Here is an 18,332-nt window from a genome sequence, read left to right as displayed (position 1 = left end):
AAATATCATAATGGTGGAGAAAGTAAACACTGACTTTAGTTTTTGTTATCTGCAGTTGAAGTTGCTTGGGATCGCAGCATGTGTAATTGGATTGATAATTGTTACACTTCATACTTTTTTTTAAATTTTCTTTTTGACAAGTTTAGAATTGTATCTCTCAACTAGTATCCTATCATGTTACAGTGGTGATGCTTTGCTAGATTATATGATCTGTTCAGTGGGAAAAGTGAATTTCATGTTAGTACAAATAATTCTGTGACGAGTAGTCTCAAATTTGGTTTGTTAATTGTATGAAAAAGTATGTCAGTAATACATGCAAGATGTTGCCTTTCCTAGTTTTCCTTTCCTAGTTTTCACTACTCTTAGTATTGTAATGTGAAATTGGGTACACGTTATTTTAATTCTATTGTTTTTTTCTGTTTTTCAATTGCTAGATATGATGAACCTGTGTTTGACTTTGGTAACTCATGGCTTCGAAGACATAAGTTTCCGTATTTTGAAGTCTTACAGTCATGTATCACGTGAAAATGTGGACCAGGGTAGCTTCTTCTTGCAGCACTGTGTAAATAGAAATATGGTACGCAGAATAATAATACTTTTTTCATAGTCACTTAGAACAGCATGTTTATTTAATATAACTGTAGAGTTGGGAAATAGTAGATATTTTGTATATTCTTAAAGAATCAGAGGTTCTAGTACACTGTGCCCATTTACACAGTAAGCTGCAATTCACAAAAGGAGCATGCTTGGCATGTGTAATATTCACTTTCTCAACATTAGAAGACTTTGTTCTTAAAAATTTAGAAAAATTGAAAAATACATTAATTCTTGAAATTCTTTACAGCCTTTTAGCAAGCTGAAGCAGTTTTGTAACGAGTTAAAAGAAGCAAAAATGCACTCAGCACCACTGATATTTGTTTTGCGTTGTGCTTTGGAGACCAATAGATCAGGTATTCTCCTTATTTATTTTGTGTGCTTTTTAAAAAGAAAAAAATTGTCACTGCTTAATTATCTTGTGAATGCTTTTAGACCTGGCTATTGATGTGATGAAAACCATGAAGGAGGAAGGCTTACCAGTCAGACCTCACTATTCCTGGCCACTGCTAGTTGGGTTCCAGAAAGAGAAGAATATTAAAGGTTAGTATATGTTCTCCTCTTACGTGATTATTTACTTAAAGCACAAATCTTTGCTAAAGCATCACTTGAAGATTTTCGAAGGCTTTCGAAAGTGAGCGACAACCTCATTGCATCTCTTAGTTTGCAGCAAACATTTTTCCCTTGGAAAGGCTTTTTAAAACTCACCTTTCTTTGTTAATCGTGATACAGTTCTACAGATTTATGTAGCTTACCTTTGCATGGGAAGATGTGTGGAAGAGTTCATTTTTAACTCTTTACATTCTTTCTACGTTCCAGTGGTGGTCCTTGCTCCTCATTACTTTCAGGAGCTTACTCTTGAAGAAAATTAAATCTGAGAATGCGTTTACAAGTGAGGTTATGTTATAATAGCTCTCTTGGACTTCAATTCTTTTTGTAAAATGACTTATTATCTCCTTGATAAGCCACATGTGAGTTTAGTTACAATAATAAAAACGGCAGAAGAACTTATATCACTGGATGTGTGAGCCTGACCTGACAGCATGCTGATTGAAGGACAGAAGTGCTCAATCTTGAGGATTCTTAAGTAGATTTAAGCATTTAGCATACTTTCCCCTGTTACACATGGGGATGTCTACAGGATATGAATAAGAATTGAACAAATATTAAATTTTAGAGTACAGTATCTAATTCTTTGGTTTGCGTTATTGGTAATTCAGAAAGAATGGTATTGTAAAAAGATGCTTTTAACAGAAGTACTTCCCCCTTGGGGAAACAAAAAACTGTCTTTTTCATCTTATCTCACAGTATAATGTGCTTTAGAATGAGATGCAGAGTTGTTAGTGTGACACTGGGTGACAAACAAAATGCACAAACAAAAAAAAAGTGCTTTTAGCAGACTCTTCATATCGCAATTTTATCTTAAATATACAGTCACATTCCAGTTTGCAAGAAATGCTGAAACAAGTATTCCCTAATTGTTTCTGGCTATAAAAATGTCTCAAGTCTCTTTCAAAAAGCCTTTGTGAAAACAATATTCAGGTTTTTATTAACTCTTAGGGTTCTGATGTGCTAGACAACTTCCCAAGTTTAGCTTATTCCTTGTTTCAGGTGCTTGGAAGTTCACTGATATTTTAAGTCCGTTAATGGCTTAGTTTGATACTTCATGATTTAATTGGGAGTCAAGTATTGCCAAAGACAAGTAAGATGAAATTGTCACAGTTCTGTGTACGATGTAGACGATGCCTACTGAATGAGAAAGGCTGGCTGTTACTACAAAGATTTCACCTCACTTAGAAGAGATGCTGGAAGTGTTAGATTTAGACACTGCTTCCAAAGCTGAAGCAGTATCAGAGTGTTCAGAGTAACTCTAGTTTCAGATTGCTTTTGATTTCTGCAAGTTCAGAGATTTCCTTTATATTTGACTTCTACTATAAAAGTCAATTGTGCTTTGGCTAGGAGTTCCTACTGGTAGTCATGTAAGCAAATAAAGAAGAAAATGGTTGGAGATCAGATATTATAACCTAACTCTCACTTTCGTTTAACGTATTCTAGAAAGCCTTTCTTTTTCTATCTGTGAAGAATTTGGATGTACATACTTCTGTATGACTGTATAATGATAGCATGAATCTGCGAATATATTTTAGCAGCCTCTTACTTAGTGTCTGAGTTTGAATTGTCAGGCAAGGAAGTTAATGCTCTATATACATACCTATAGTGATGTTGCAGTTCTTAAAGTATGCAAGAAAGTATCTAAGCATTTTTTTTCTGCAGTGAAGAATCAGCAGAATTATACTTGCTACAGTGAAACAAACTGCCTTCCCGTGTGCAAGCTCACATTGATTTTTGAAATTTAATAGTAATTGAAAAGAAAAATAAAAGAATGAGAACCACTATCTCAAAATGTAACTGATACAGTTAAGGGAAAGTAAATATGGAGGGAGGAGGGAGGAGAACACCATGAAATTTTCATAGAAATAGCAGGGCAAACAATGCTTCAGTGAGGACCTGAAGGTGACAACAGACAGTAAGCGAGCAGAATGGTATTTTTGGTTGCAAAGAAAATAATAGGACTGTGCAAACAAAGATATAGACACAGTATCACATCTTGTACTAAAAAGGAAGTAATAATTCCTTTCTCTAGAAAGTAGTAATGCCTGGCCTAATGTGTTTAATTTTGCTTCTCGGAGTGGTTAAGTTTTTGAAAATGGAAAATAACTTCTAAGGAGAAAAAAAAAACCTACTAAAAATCCTGATAGGAAGTAGGCAATGGTCTAAATCATTAAAGAACACAGGATCTAAGCAACGACTTGTCTACAGCTTCAAGTACAAGTGCCTGAATCAGTGTGTAGTGTGATCCAAGCAATTGTATAACTAATAGCAACATTTAATTGCACATTTATCTAATATTTATTATAACAAAAGCTGACATGGGATATCAAAGAAGATTCCCTAACTACTTCTGTGTTGTGGAATTGAAGCTGAAAGAAATAAGAGTGAAATGATGGCTAAGAGGAATAAAACTAAATAGGGCAGTTGTTTAAATATACCTTAGAGGACTTAACCAGTCTGAAGTCACAGCCATCACTTCTGAGTCGTTTTACACAGGCAAGTAGTTTCAGATGGGATATGCTTGCTTTAAGGTATTTCTTTTATTTAAGTCGAGAATTGCTAACTTCTTTAGCATTTATCTAAAAAAAATACCGTTAGGTTTAGGAATGAAAAAAAACAAAGGGGGAATAAGTGTGAGTCCACACAGAGGAATGAGTAGTGGTTTCCCCAGATAATTCTTGAGGTAGTGTTTTGTAGACAGCCTCGCTATTCAAGTTTGTTTGGAGAATTACTTTAAGCCCAATTTTGCTGCCTTTTCCCTTGTGAAACTGTACTTACATGCCTTAGAAACTCCACTGTTCTGGTGGGACCGCGTTAAGGAGGAGAAGAACAACTTGTGAGAAACTTGAGAAATGAAAGGTGAACTGAAATGTGAGCCCCTCACTTTTCCCTTCTGGAGAAGCAGCAAGTTGCTATGCTTTATTACTGAGATATTAGAGCCGTCTTGTGATGTATTTTGCATCTGAATGTGTTTGGATATAGTTATTTGAACATGTAAATATGCTTTCTTACATCTACTGGGGTGTTCCAGTGCTATTTCTAGTACTGATGTACTGTGTTTTGTTCCCTGCAACTGTTTTCTTATTAGTTAAGTATTTGCTTTTTGATCTTGGTCAAGTAGGGCAGTGGCTAGAGAAATTTACTGTGAGTCTTTATGGGTCCAAGGAACTATTGTGCATGTGAGAAAAACAGACTCTGGCAAAGTTTTGAGTGTTATTTGCTGTGAATAAAAAATCTAAAACTTTGTGGGTTACTCTTGATTTATTTTTTTCCCCAGATGCAAAAGACTGTATCAGTGCAGAGTATTCTGGATAATGTCGGGGTGTAGATGAGTCTACAGTGACTCTTTTGGATAATGTATATCACATACAGACTTTTTAGTGAACTGTCCTGTGGTCTGCAGAGACTAATCTTTGGCAGAAGAATAATGAACTCTTAGTAATTCCCAAAGTCTGCTTGGAAGACTGTTTCACTGTGGCTTTTTTTTTTTTTGCGTTGTGCAGTATGGTTTTTGGTCAAACCTGATCTTCAAGATCAGTATTATCAAAAGCGAAGTATACAAGACAGTCTGATAGGGTATGGGGGGCACTGTTGATTGGAAAAAAACGATATTAAAGTAGTATTTATTTAATTTTTTTTATTTTTTGTATGTTCTGTAAGGTACAGAATATATTAGCATAGTCATACATGTATGTAATTCTTAACCAAATGCACAACTATTGTGGGACTTCATTCTCAAATCAAAGAATGTTGTTCTAAGTACATGTAATTGCATTTCTTTCTTTATTTTAGTCTGTTCTTTGGTACCTGAGGATAAACAAATCATAAGTGTTTTTTCTAATACTGTGATGAGGTACAAATGATTTCTAAAAAAAGAAAAATTGTACTCATGTACTGTTTTGATAAAAGTGGAAATGTTACATCACTTTATGTTGCCATATGACGATAACATAAATACAGAACTATAAAATCTTTATTTTTGTTAACTTTCTATTCCAAAAAAACGCCATATTGGTTATTGTAGGAGTGAAGAAGTGAGTGGTAGCATTCTTTTTTGATCTGTTACCTGCTCAGGAGTTGTGCCATGTCATGCAATGTTGTTGTGAGAAATGGCTGCTCAGGAATGATTGTGCTTCACAAATGGCTTTGTTTAGTACTTTGTTCAAGGTACAAAATTCGAATTCAGATCTCCTGAGTTTTACTATACTTAAGTCACTGTGGTAGCTATCGAGTAGTACCTTAGTACTTAATAAGTACGTGTTGGAACTCAGTTATTTTTGAAATGCTTTCAACTGGAGAGAGCTTAATACATTGGCTGAGACGGTCAAAACATGAAGTAGAAAGTAGCTGTCAAGATTTGAAAGGTATCAGGAAAGACTTGCTGTAATTAATTCTTTATTCCTGTTTTCACATATTCTGGGCCAGAATCAGAGTTTTGTTTAAGGCAAACTCGAACAGATGATGCGACTTTAATCTAGTGTGACTTGCCTGCATGTATTTGCAAGTGCTCAAAGGGAATTCACATTTGATTATTTGCACCATAGTGCACTGCATAAAATATTCATGGAAGTGTCACTTTTCCATAGGTGGCACTCCAGGGCAAAGACAGGGACTTTGGGAAACTTTACATTTTTAAAGTAATAAGTATGAAATGCAAGTTGAAAAAAACATATGCTGTTTGGAACTGGTGTCCTGCAGCAACTGACAAATCATTTTTAGACCAGTAAAAATGATAATACCTGCATTGGTTTTGACAAGGGTTCAGAGTTTGCTAGCTTGGGTTACTGCAAGAAGTTTCTGCACATCAGAAGAGTGTGAACAATTAAAAAAGCATGAAATATACTCTAAAACTCTGTGCTCTAATTGTTAAGCTCTATCAAGATTTCGTTTCCACCGTCTTCAAATACAAATCTACAGTGGCAGTGCATGTGTGAATTGATCTGAATCACATAGAACTTGTAACATAGTTTCACAGGGGCTTTGAGACTCCGGTCTTTTCCTGAATTTCCAGTTTGAAGCTGATGCATTGATACAGGCAGTAGTTAACCCATTTGCTAATGAAAATGTTACTTACTTTAAACAGATCTTTAAAAGCTTTAAACAAGATTGTAGGCATGGATCTTTCCTTCCTAAGTGGGATTGGATTCTGGGAACATACCTAAGAATGTATTACTTGCTGCTAAATATATTCCTATCTTGAAATTTATTATATCCTTTGCAGTGAATTTCAGATCTGTTTTTATGCCTAAAAATATAGATATGTGTCTTTAAAAAATGTTTTGCAAATGTAAATGGTAGTGACAGTCATTTTAACCATGTTAGAAAATAACTTTCTGTACTAGCAGTGTGCTAGCTAACAGAGTTTCTTGGTTTCGATAGTGCAGTATGCAACAGGAAGTCTAATGTTGTATTTCAAGTTTCACAATTAAGAACTTCATTAACACTCATAAACATAAAACTCAAAAACACATAAAAATGGAGTATTTTGCCTGACAGTTTCAAGAAGTGAAGTTGAGGAGGCCAGGCTAGTTTTGAAATGTAATGTTTATTTTTTAAAGTTTCTCCAGGTATTCATTTGTCTGCAGTGATTTGCTCTACCCATTCTGTTTTGATAGGTATCTTTGAGGTCCTCAAAGTGATGCACAAGTTGGGGGTGAAACTCAATGCAGAAACATTCACAGACTATGTTTTTATAAATTTTGCTGATAGCAAAACTGCCTGTGCCCAGATGAAGGTGAGTTTGCATTTAGAATTCATAGAGATGATTATTGCATGGTGTGTTTCTCTATATGGGCTCTGTTTTGGTACCTGTACTGCTCTGAATGTGAAATTGTATAAAGCACATTTAATATATTGAGCTGACTTTTGAAGTGGTTATTGCACTGTTTGCCCTGCTTTTTTTCTTTCTCTGTTTCAGAGCTAACCTAAGTATCTTCCTTGGGTTTTACTAGCTTTGTTTCTACAAGTCAGAGACTAAATATATTAATTATTATTTTTTTCTGAGGATTGAAAGGTACGACTATGTCAGTAATAATTATTTCCAGTGCATTTTTGTAAACTGGATCAGAATTACAATGTAAGAGTTCCTCTTTTTGCAGTTGCTGACTCTCTTTTACAATTGAGGGGTAAATTTTGAGTAGCAACTCACCTATATATCCATGTAAGCATCTGTAGAGCACCTTCTAGGTTATCAGCAGGTATGAGTGCAAGGATGCTGATGTTCTTTTTTGGAAGGAAGCATTTAAAAATACACAGTATCAGATGATCTTCTCTGTATATACTTAGTGTTTTCATTTTTTTTTTCTCCAGGAAAATAACTGCCTCTTTGAAACTGATGAATTCTTTGTAGCTCAAATTAGACATGAAGCAGGACATGGAAGACTGAACAATGTTGTTTCTCTATGTAAGTATATTTCATGTCATGTGTTACTATATACTTAGTGGTAGTGCTGATAGATTGTGTAGGTTGAGGGATTTAAGGGTATAAAGATATGTGGGATATGTGAGCAAAGCTGTCATTACATGAGTTTCCCTGTGACAAGGTATTGAACTTGAAACTTCTAATTCTGGACAGCATATCATGGTTAAATTGTTTTTTAATATTGAAACTGGACATAATGTTACATATATCATATTTAGCAAAGCTGTGGTTGTAACAGGATTATAGAGTACTTAAGAAAGCTATTTGCCTTATGTAAGAACTGTTTTAAGTCTTGGCACAGGAATTGGTCTTGTTTTCTGTTCGTGGCAAAAATTACTCTGGTGTGGTAGTCTAACCATGTCTGAATTACTACAGAATAATTTATGAACAAACCAGTTTTAAAGAACTGAATGGCATTGATATTAACCTGAGGGTGCTCTGCTGGTTTGTTTGCCAGTGGAAGTTGTGTATGAATTTGACAGGGTAATTAGGTCATGGAGTTGTAACAGCGTGACTTAATCACTTAAGAGTTCTCTCCAAAGACTGTTCTGATGGTCACTGGTGGCAAAGGTTAATATGTTTCATTGAAAGTATGCAATGGGATGATTCCTTTCATTAAATAGTAATATATGCTTCTCTTCAGAATTAAAGATAAATACATTTTTTATCTGCCTATTATACTGAGTCCATAATAAAACTTGTAATCTTGGACTAAATCTGATGGGGGAAAAAATGTCTCAACAGATATTTCTGTACAAGTCTTACGGGAAAAGCTTAACCAGACTCCTGCTGTAATTGTCTCTGGCTTCTCTATTTAACTAATAAAGGAAGATATGAAGTGTATGCTGTGATTCTGGGCTGTATGCAGTGAGGCTGTGCTGAGGCTTGAAAAATAACATTAACTGTAAACTTAGACTAAAACAGAGTAGTCCTTTGTTCATCTAAAGATCAAAAAAATCACAGCGAGAAGCTGAATTTAACAGTGGAACTTCAGAAGAGTGTCCATATGAAAACTCAAATCAGTGTTGTTTTTTTTTTGTATTAGCATCTAAATGAGTAAAAATATAAAAAGAGTGGCTGTTAATCAATGATTTGTTCTTGTAATTAACATTTATCAATTAGTGAATCTTACAGGGTTCACGTTAGATTTTGCTGTTACTTTTGTTAGTTACAACAGAAATGTTAACTATTTGATATTTCTTGAAACTTCTTTGAATTTTACTACTTTTTATTTAAAGGTAGCTATTTATTAGGAGCATAAAATAACATTTCTTCTAGCGAGTGAAAGAGACCCTTTTTGTGTTTTGCCTTTCCCTGCGCACACTCCTTTTGGCAAAATAAGTTTATTTGTCCCTTAAAACACAATAAAAAGCAAATATCTGTATACCTGATATGACTAGATATGATCCAGGTACATATATAGTAGGCTGCATTTTGTTTTATTGTCATGAAATGACTCTTGCATAGTGTATTGCTTAGCCGTTGTCTGAGTGTTGAATTTAAATTTCGTAGTGGTATAAAAATCTGTCATTAATAATTCATAGAATCATGCAAAATTTCTTTTGAACTTGGGCTTTAAAGGAAGGTACTCCTGTATTAGTTTACCAAGTTGAAATGATGCTAGTAAACCTAATTAGCACCTATAAAATGATAAGGCAAAGTTATTAAACAGCTGAGTTTTTTTGAATTGACTTCTTTTGCAGTATTTCAAAGTGGGAAAAAATAGATGCAGTATGGAAAGTAGTTGAAGATGGTCTCATCAGCGTAGTCAGGGGAGGCAGAGGCTGTGTACAAGTTGCTATCTAGGTGTATTGATTCAGCTTCTCCTACCCTATAATGTATAGATTTCTCCTACTGACAAGATGAAAACTATGAAGCATCAGCTGAAGAATCTGGGCGCATAAGGCAGAGTACATGAGAGCTGCTTTTCCCCTCTATCATGCCATTCCATTCCACTTCATTGTCAGCCCCTTGATTTTCTCAGACTTGTTTGTTGCTAAGGAAACCAGGTTGCCGATTGTCAGCAGCAGCTGAGCATACCAAGATGCTTTTTCTGCTCCTCTTTTTATGAGCAGAAAGTTTCACTGGATGAGGGTCTGTTTGGAGGATTGCTTGAAAGCAACTTCACCTGAGAATTTAAAACAGTTAAGCATTTAAAACTTAATTTTCTGAATGCCTACTCCTTAGACTAATGAGTATTTTTGTCTGTTGTTCCTGGGTTTTATTTCTCAGGTTCTCAAAGAGCTGGTGTTTTTCTTGCAGCCCATGTTGAAGGGGGCCCAGTGTGTTCAGGTTTTCAGAGGGTTTAATGATATTGTAGCAGTGAAGGGGGCTTCGTACGGTGCCTGCATACTGCTGTTTTTCTCTTCTGTACTCTAATGCTGGAAGGAAAGACAGCAGTTGTAGAAGAACACAGAATGATTAGGAACATCTAGGGATGGAAGAATGTAAAGATGATTGTATGACATAAATGACTCTGAGAAGTCATTTGTTGTTAAAATAATGTTTCCTTTGTGTACATCCAATATTGTAACAATTCTGATTGTTAATATCAGCAGCTCAGGGTCATTTAAAGGTGTTCCTTCTTTTTCTCCTCTTACGTTTAGCTTAATTCAGTGGATAATGCACTAGATTGGAACTACTTTTTCTTTCTTGTTAAGCAATTTACACTGGCATAAACACATTAAGTATCGTGGTTTAAAGAAAAATATGTAAAACCTATTTTAAGTCAAAAATTCAGACAAAAACAACTCAGTAAACCATTTGTTTGTGGTGTATCTTTGTTTTTTTTTTCAGTATTAATTTCTCCAGTTTTCTTCATTAGAGTTATGATTTTTATTTTGCTTTTTGGAACAGGAGATTTTATTTTGTCTTCTAACTTTTCTGCAGTGAAAATGCTTTTTTCCTGATACTAATTTGCATGAAAAACTTATGTTAACTATGGGCACAAAAGGCAATTAAGAGCCGAAAAATCTCTCTTGGAATATTTAAACCCTTTACAAAGGAAGCAGATTGAGAGCTGATAAAAGCCAGCACTTTTTTCCAGTACCACAGCATTTGAAATTTTATTTGTCAGTATTTACTAAATTAATGAAATAGTTATAACCTTTTACATTAACAACTGATTGATTGGAGTTCAGGGCTTTTTCAGAATGACTGTTCAGAAATACTGCTTTCATTTACAGTGTCTTCAGCAAGCATACCTCCTATTGATTTTCGTCAGTTTAAAAACAGCCTCATTTTGGGATTTAGAAGGTAAGGTTGTTATACCCTTTTTATACATTCTACCCAAGTGCCTTCTCTTTTGCCTTCTCGAGCATAGGTCTGCACGGTCTTAGCCTCCTTCTTTCCCCCAGCTATGTATTTGAGAATTTTTAAGTAGGATTTCAGCTATAGCAGATCTGAGCAGTATTTCTGTTTCTTTCTACTCTTCCCTGTTTCCTTGCCCCTGCTATATCTGAGCATATTACTATTCCTGTTTAGTTTGCAATATTCTACACTATACAAACTTCTAAGAGTAGTGAGCATTTTCAGTTTTGTATTTGTGAACTTTCATGTTGATAAATTGATCTGCTCACATATGATTCCCGTAAAGATTATCACTATTAACACTTATATGGCTACTTAATGAGAACTGAATACCAATTCCTGTTGGCATATACATCTGATAGCTTTATTGAGCCACGTTGACATGGCTTCATATTCAGAGCTATTTAAACTCAGTTTCTAAGATTGCATACCATTTACAGTGTTGTCTTAGGCTTATGGAAGTATGGATAAATAAACATGCACTTCTGTCATTCTTTTTGCACAAGTCAAACATTAAAGACTGTGAATAAGGGCGGATTATTTTTTTCTAGTTCGACACCACAGAATTTAATATTACATATGGCAAGAGTCTGAAGGGTAGTTTTAATGAATAAGTAATTTCCTAAACTTCTTTTAATGGCTATGGAATGTGACTGTGTTTAGGTTGTATATTAGCAGAGGATACTTGATGAATATGCCAAAGTAATAGATAAAAAAAACCTAGATATAAGTTCTGTCTAGCTGATCGTATTCTACCAAGGGAAAAGGAAAAAAAGCAAACCAGTGTTAAAATTGAAAATAACTATATGACCTGGAGTTCAAAAGGGGAAGTGCAATAGTGTTTCATATCCAGTTGGGGAACTTGCTGTTCTTTCTAGTTGTTAGCCTCAGAATGATATGTTTCAGATGGTTAAATTCTTTTTTTAATTAGTATATATTCTCTGTCTGCAACTATAGATAAATAATTAAAGTAGAATTTGTCCTAAGAAGACCATGTTTGCCATGCCTCACCAATAATAACTTGTGAAATTTCCCTTCTACAGTAGAATTGTGCAGGTGATCAAAATGTGACTTAAAGCAAATTCCAGAGTATTATCAATATGTATTGGGAGAATCAGCTACTGAAGAATCATACCCACCTTAAACAAAAAGTAGTTACACTCCCAGGCAGTGAAACAGTCCTATTGTGAGCCCAGATGAACAATTACTATTTAAATCGCAACTTAGAACACTGAAGTAAATTAAAATTATTTACTTCCTTCATCTGACCGTGGTCCCTTCTCCTTGCCACTTTTAAATATGACCAAAGTGTTTTCAGTTCTGTAGTATTCATCCCTAGTTTGCTTCTGTTACCAGGCTTCAGGAGCTGTATTATGAAGTTGGCTGTGCCTGAATTTTACCTTTGTATTTCTGAAAGCATACCAATTTGTTTTTCCTTTTCCGTTTTAAACTGAATGGCTTCAACAGCCTAAAAATCAAGTTTAAGTGTATGATAGGATAAAAGAAGAGAATATTGGTTATCACTATATCTTTTTTAAAAACCTGAACTCAGCAAAATCATGTCCAGATGCTGGTCTCAAATGTTGAAATGAGCAGAGTGGCAAACTGGTGCACAAAAGTCCAGTACACAGACACACATAAGGGGCACAGGAACAATGTCTGTAGCACACTAGTTTATGGATTTTTGTTGAAGCTGTTCTTTTCTAGTTATTGCTTCAAAGTATTCCCATTCTATCTACCTGATGTACCATTACTATTTCAGAGTCAAGTACTTTGGGAAATTGATGTGTTTGATATCTGCTGTTCATTGTCATGCTGTCAGTGGTGGAATGAGTTCACCCAGGAAAGCTTAACTAACCTCACAAATAGCTTTTTTTTTTTTTCCCTCTATATGTGGAGCTGCGTTTCTCTCATTTTCAAATACAAGTGGCAGTAACACAAAGAATAAATGATTAGTAGACTTGATCTTCCTAAGTAAAATAAAATTGTAAACTTATATGAATGCTTTGAAGTTTCTTTGCAGCTCTTTGGACTGACAGCTCATTTTCCCCTTATAAGAATTATAGGAAAATAAATTAAGGTCTTAAGCCTTTGATTTTTGTTCTCTTAGATTTGTCTAGATTAGCACTGCTGCTTTATAGTTGTTGAAATGTTATAGTGTTTGAGTGGAGAATTCCTGTTGTTTGCAGAAAAGCAGAAAGTGTTGGGCTTTTTATACTTCAGTGAAGTGGTTAACATTTAGTCTTTGGTTGTGAGCTAATGATGTGCCCAGAAATGCTATCCATTGAGTTCTGACCTGTTCTATAAAGGGAGAAAGGAGAAATCTTTGGTTTTACATTTATTGGCTATATCATCCTACTATAATAAACATAGTGGCTTAGGTGAGAGATTTGATTATTTTTTGCATGTTAGAAATGAATTTATAAGTTCCTGCAGTTATGTATTTAATACATTAAAATATGTTTATAAAAATTTAGTTTTAATATACAAGAGTCTAGACTTCTGGCAAATTCCAGTTACTGAGTGTTTGCTATGTCAAGTGTGATTTCTTTGCTTGAGGCTTATTTTCTTGAAATGTAAATAGAATGAAGTATAAAACTAGAAAGTGCAATTAGCACATGTTAAAGATTAGATTTGCAATAAAACTGAAATATGTTCTTAGTCATTTATTGGGATTGCTGTGTTATTTTGTGTTCTTTAGTAGAAGGCAAGTTGAATTGCAGTACAGTAAAAATAAAAGTCCTTCCATATAAAGCTGGTTTAAACAATATATGACGATTAATAATTTTTTATACTTTGCTTTAAATAATAAGATCCTTAGTGTCAATTTAGTTTGTGGATTTAAGAAAACATACAAGAATAAAATCATTGTGTTGTTTTTAATTTGTTATCCTTTGCTGCCCTCTTCAGCTCAAATGATGTACAGCTTTGGAGCCAGGTAAGCGGAGATAGTAATGCTGGAAATGAAATCAAGTTTCATGCATGTCTGTGATGAACTAATTTAAATCTGAGTTCTGAGTCTGGTAATTAGAGATTGTGAGCAAGACGCTTATTGGTAGCAGTTTGTACAGGTGTATGAAATAGAGATTTATTATTTGCCAAGAGCAGTTGTGGAAAATCAAATATTGAGCTTTCTTCTGATTTGTAGATGAATGCTATTACAACTAAAGGTAGTGTGCAGTTGCAGCTTCTGAAACAAAGCTGGCTGTGGTTGACATACCTTGACATAAAAAAAAAAAGTCTTTTTCCTGCCTTCTTGAAACTTCCTTCCCCACACCAATGCTGATAAAACAGTAAGGTATTAGTAGAATTTTAATGTTTGTCATTTTACTTAAAGTATTGGAAGCAAACACAGTTTCTAAAAGAAACCACTCAAAGTCAAATGAAAACTGACTGATTGTCCCCTCCCTGGTATGGCTGTGTTAGAAAGATGCTCAGTATAACTCAGTTAAAAAGTTTTGCGGACTTAGAAGAGAGGAGGTGTTGGCAGATAGTGACTAGTTTCTGATTAATGAATTCAGAATGGGAAGCATTGCTTTCTGTGTTTTTGTGGTGGGAATGGGGATCTTTTTTGTTGCTTCTGTAACAGAATTAAACTTGAAGGATAGTAGGAGGGCTGAAATAATGGTGGTCTGCACATTGTCATGTCTACAGTTATGTCATTCTCCACGATGGAGGGAAAGTACATTTTGTCATCTTTCTAAAATAAGAAATGTTAACTTGGGGAATTATTAGTTATTTGGCATTAAAAATAATACCATGCATTTGTTTTTCTCCACAATCCATTCCCTTCTATATTGTATGGAATTTGATTAAGAATGAGAGTTGTGTTACGATTTTCATAGTATTTACTGTAGTTGGAAGTTCTTCTGTGCATTGGTTCCTCATAGGAGAGTAAGAGGAAAAGGGCAGAGGAACTTTGTAGTTCAGCCATTCACTGCATTTGAGTTATTAAAAGAATGACAAGTGATACATTACGTTACACTTAGTGTTTTCTGACTTCATTCATTTTCATTAACAATTAAAAGTGAGGGATCCTTTTGTTTTTGTCATTATCTAAACACAGCTCTCTGACACTGAGAATGCATCTCCCTCCTTATTCTTTCACGTTGCATCCTACGATTGCAACAAATACAGTAAAATTCTTAGAAGTGGTTAAAAACTTGGATTTTAAGTAAAGTTGATAGAATTTACTTAAGAACAGTCATATGGTTTTCTAAAAAGATGTTTAGGTTAAAGTGTTTGTGAGCAGGATGGGGGGGTTGGAGTAAATGCTTCTTTTTCCTCTGAATTAAAATCTACGTATCTCTTCAATCTGTACAAGACTAATGGAACATGTGCTAAATTTAGTTGAAATATAGAGAATGCAATTAATTTTTATGGATGTGTATTTTGTCATTCAAAACTGCATTTATTTAGGATAACTATACTAGTTAGCATGTTCTCTTAGATTTAAGATAAATCACGTTCCTCTATTTTCTTCATGTATTTTCTTCTTTCAGGATTTAAAAAAAAAACAGTAAAGCTTTATAGACCAATTTCAGCCTTTCAGTAAATTGGAACATAATTGTTTGCATCTCCATTAGTGGCATCAGTTAATACCTGCTTTAAATTGTGTCTTACGATAGTTAACTTTCTGTGGAATGATACATAAACATAGTGGAGAATCCATCTCTCTGCCACATCTCAGAATCTATTTCAGCCTGCAGTATATATTTTTAAGAAAAACCTACTATCTACCAAAAAATACACACAAAGGAAACAAAAAAAACAACCCTACCATATATATATTTTTACAGAATTACTATGATGTGGTAAAGAGTAATACTTAACAGAGAGATGCTTTATTATTTTGAGAATTGAATTTCAGGTACTATTTGTCCTTGCTTGCTTCTTTTGGCTGCAATGTACGATTATTCTGTCTTACTAGATAACAGAACTGTTGTACAAGGATGAGCGATATTGCCTGACGCCTCCGGGACCAACTGGTAGAGTTTCAATTTCTGTGATTGTAACTTATCCACAAATCCGTTCTTCTGTGTAATGATGGGTTTGGGGGATTACAACAGTAAACACTGATTGCTTCTTTTTGAAAGTGAAATTTGAAAACATGTTGGGTAAAATCCTGATTCTAATAATCAGAGCATATTTTTGAAATCCATTAGCTCTCTTCTTTTTTAGAATTATAAACAAACTTGCTGATAACTCTTTTATTTTTCTAAATTGTGACAGAAGTACATAGAATGAGCACAGTATCAATGCTTAAATACTGTAAAGGACGATACATCCAGTTTTACTTTTAGTGGCTTTTACAAATTTATGAAGCACAAATGGTACTTAATATCCCAAATCTTCTACTTTGAAGTAAATATACTTTTTTTCCATGTAATCTGGATTAAAAAAAAAAATCCTCCTGCTAGAGGAGCTTTACAGGGAGGGAAAGCTGACCTTGTGAGAAGTAAATAGTAATACTGTTCTGATTCTCAAGTACAGGACTCAGTATATTTTTCACTTGTTTAGATAATCTCAGCACTACTTGCTAAAAGTCTTAATTTTCATTGGTTAATAGACATCCCCTTCAGTATGAGTTATGTAATGGTTAAAATATCTCATATGCTTTCATATCAATATTACAACACTTAATGTAGCTTGGTAATGGAATATAATGGGTAAAATATATGTACTAAATATGCAAAGTGGTAGAAATCAGTTTTTTCTTTTGAGCAGTGACAAAATATTTGTGGCAACTATTTGGGGTAGTGGGCAGGAAAGGGGGGGAAGGCCTTGGGCAGCACCACTTCTGTCACACAGTAGTGGAAAAAATAGATTGAAGTAAGATTCTGTACTGAAAAGCTGTCACTGGGTCTGAAAATAATTAATATTCCTTTCACTCACCAGTTAGATATGTGCTCCCAAACCACATAATCTCTATGCCTCAGTGATCATTGTTGCCATTTCAGAGCCTCTCATCAGGGTGACATCTCACACCAAAATGATTTCTTATAAATTAATCTTGATAACATGACAGTCTCGGTAATTTTAGTGGAATGCTTTCTCTTGTTTTTTTCCACAGAAGCTGTTGGCTATTTTCTTTATCACTTGATTGACAGCATGAGTGACTCAGAGGTACAGGCCAAGGAGGAGCGTTTGAGACAATACTTCCATCAGCTGAAGAAGATGGTACCATTTCATTTTTTGCTACATAATGCCTGTCCTGCCTGACATGTATCTATTAGATTTGAAATTGCTGCTTTTAAGTACAACCAGACCACTTCTCAATGACATGCAAGAGCTGGAGACTTGAATTACGTCTAAGATAATTTCTGTTAGACAAATTTCATTTTGTTGTGTTTCAAAACTCATATAATTTTTTCCCCACCTCTTGGTACAGAATGTAGTTATCCCTGCAACCTACTGCAGCGGCATTTGCAGACTGCTGGACTCCTCTCAAGTTCCTGAATTAATTAAGGTCTGTGGTTCTGTGGCAATTCCTTTAAAACTAAAAAGTAAAATAAAATGGGGAACGTGTACTCCGTGCATATATATTCTCCTTTGCAAAATAAATATGCTTATGGGATGATTTTATATGTAAGCCTTTTCACCTTTCCATGATTTTTCAATAACTGTTGAAATTATTGTCATTCTCTTGTATGGAATTGTTAGGGAGATACATCTAATGTGTTTTTCAAGTTGCTGTAATAATTCTGCATTATGCAGATTTAATTTGGAATTATGTAACAAAAGCATTTTTAGTATGATATGCTTGCTTATAGATGGAGCTTCTTGTTTTGAATTAGTGATTTATTTACTGTCTTAATGCTTTTTAGGATGTAAGGTCACTATCTCCTAAAAAATCCCTGCCTACAGAAAACGTTCAAGATGTAAGTAAATTCACCAATGGCTATGCTTGTTCTTACAAGAATAATAATGTTTGGATGTGGGTTTTGGATGAGCTGTAATTGCTAGTTACCAGGTCATGGAAGTATATTAATGTTATTGAAATATTTCACTTGAAGTGCAGAGGTTCCAAAGGTATTTTCCAGAGTACGAATAAGGGCTGTCCAGATTTTCACACAGACCTGATGCCTGACCTTGGAGTTGGCTGAAGTTTCAGGCCTCAGTTTCCCTGTCTGATAAATACATATTTTTTTGAAAGTTCTAGTTAGTTAACAGATGTTGTGAAGCTTAATTCATGCTGGCAAATTACAGTGATCCACTTGAGTGGCAGGAACCGTATAAATCCGTACTGAATGTAAGGGTGCAGTGTCAAGTTTTACATCTCTGATCTGAACAGAATAGAGTTGGGAAGAGAAACAGGCTTACGTTCCTTACTTCCCTGAGCACAAATAAGAGTATGAAAGAAGTAGTAGTGTTGACCTTTGTAGATATGCCACTT

At 34.6% G+C, this 18,332-nt stretch overlaps 2 protein-coding genes across 3 annotated transcripts in view; one reads left to right on the top strand and one right to left on the bottom strand.

The window, feature by feature from the left end:
- Window positions 1-18,332, bottom strand: part of ABCG8 (ATP binding cassette subfamily G member 8) — a 451,150-nt gene that overhangs the window by 350,939 nt on the left and 81,879 nt on the right. The gene's annotated exons all lie outside the window — the stretch shown is intronic.
- The window catches only part of LRPPRC (leucine rich pentatricopeptide repeat containing), a 91,985-nt gene that overhangs the window by 14,100 nt on the left and 59,553 nt on the right, over window positions 1-18,332 (top strand). The window contains exons 9-19 of the mRNA XM_065753760.1: window positions 435-577; window positions 845-950; window positions 1,030-1,137; window positions 6,822-6,940; window positions 7,516-7,609; window positions 10,813-10,882; window positions 13,847-13,874; window positions 15,867-15,924; window positions 17,010-17,116; window positions 17,328-17,405; window positions 17,764-17,817. Coding sequence (XP_065609832.1) covers window positions 435-577; window positions 845-950; window positions 1,030-1,137; window positions 6,822-6,940; window positions 7,516-7,609; window positions 10,813-10,882; window positions 13,847-13,874; window positions 15,867-15,924; window positions 17,010-17,116; window positions 17,328-17,405; window positions 17,764-17,817 — 965 coding nt within the window. The remainder of the gene's footprint in view (window positions 1-434; window positions 578-844; window positions 951-1,029; window positions 1,138-6,821; window positions 6,941-7,515; window positions 7,610-10,812; window positions 10,883-13,846; window positions 13,875-15,866; window positions 15,925-17,009; window positions 17,117-17,327; window positions 17,406-17,763; window positions 17,818-18,332) is intronic.

This window comes from Cyrtonyx montezumae, unplaced genomic scaffold (assembly GCF_038088225.1).
Source record: "Cyrtonyx montezumae isolate F1298 unplaced genomic scaffold, pur_monq_1.0 scaffold_0, whole genome shotgun sequence".
NCBI lineage: Eukaryota > Metazoa > Chordata > Aves > Galliformes > Odontophoridae > Cyrtonyx > Cyrtonyx montezumae.
This window is presented reverse-complemented; position numbering and strand designations above follow the sequence as displayed.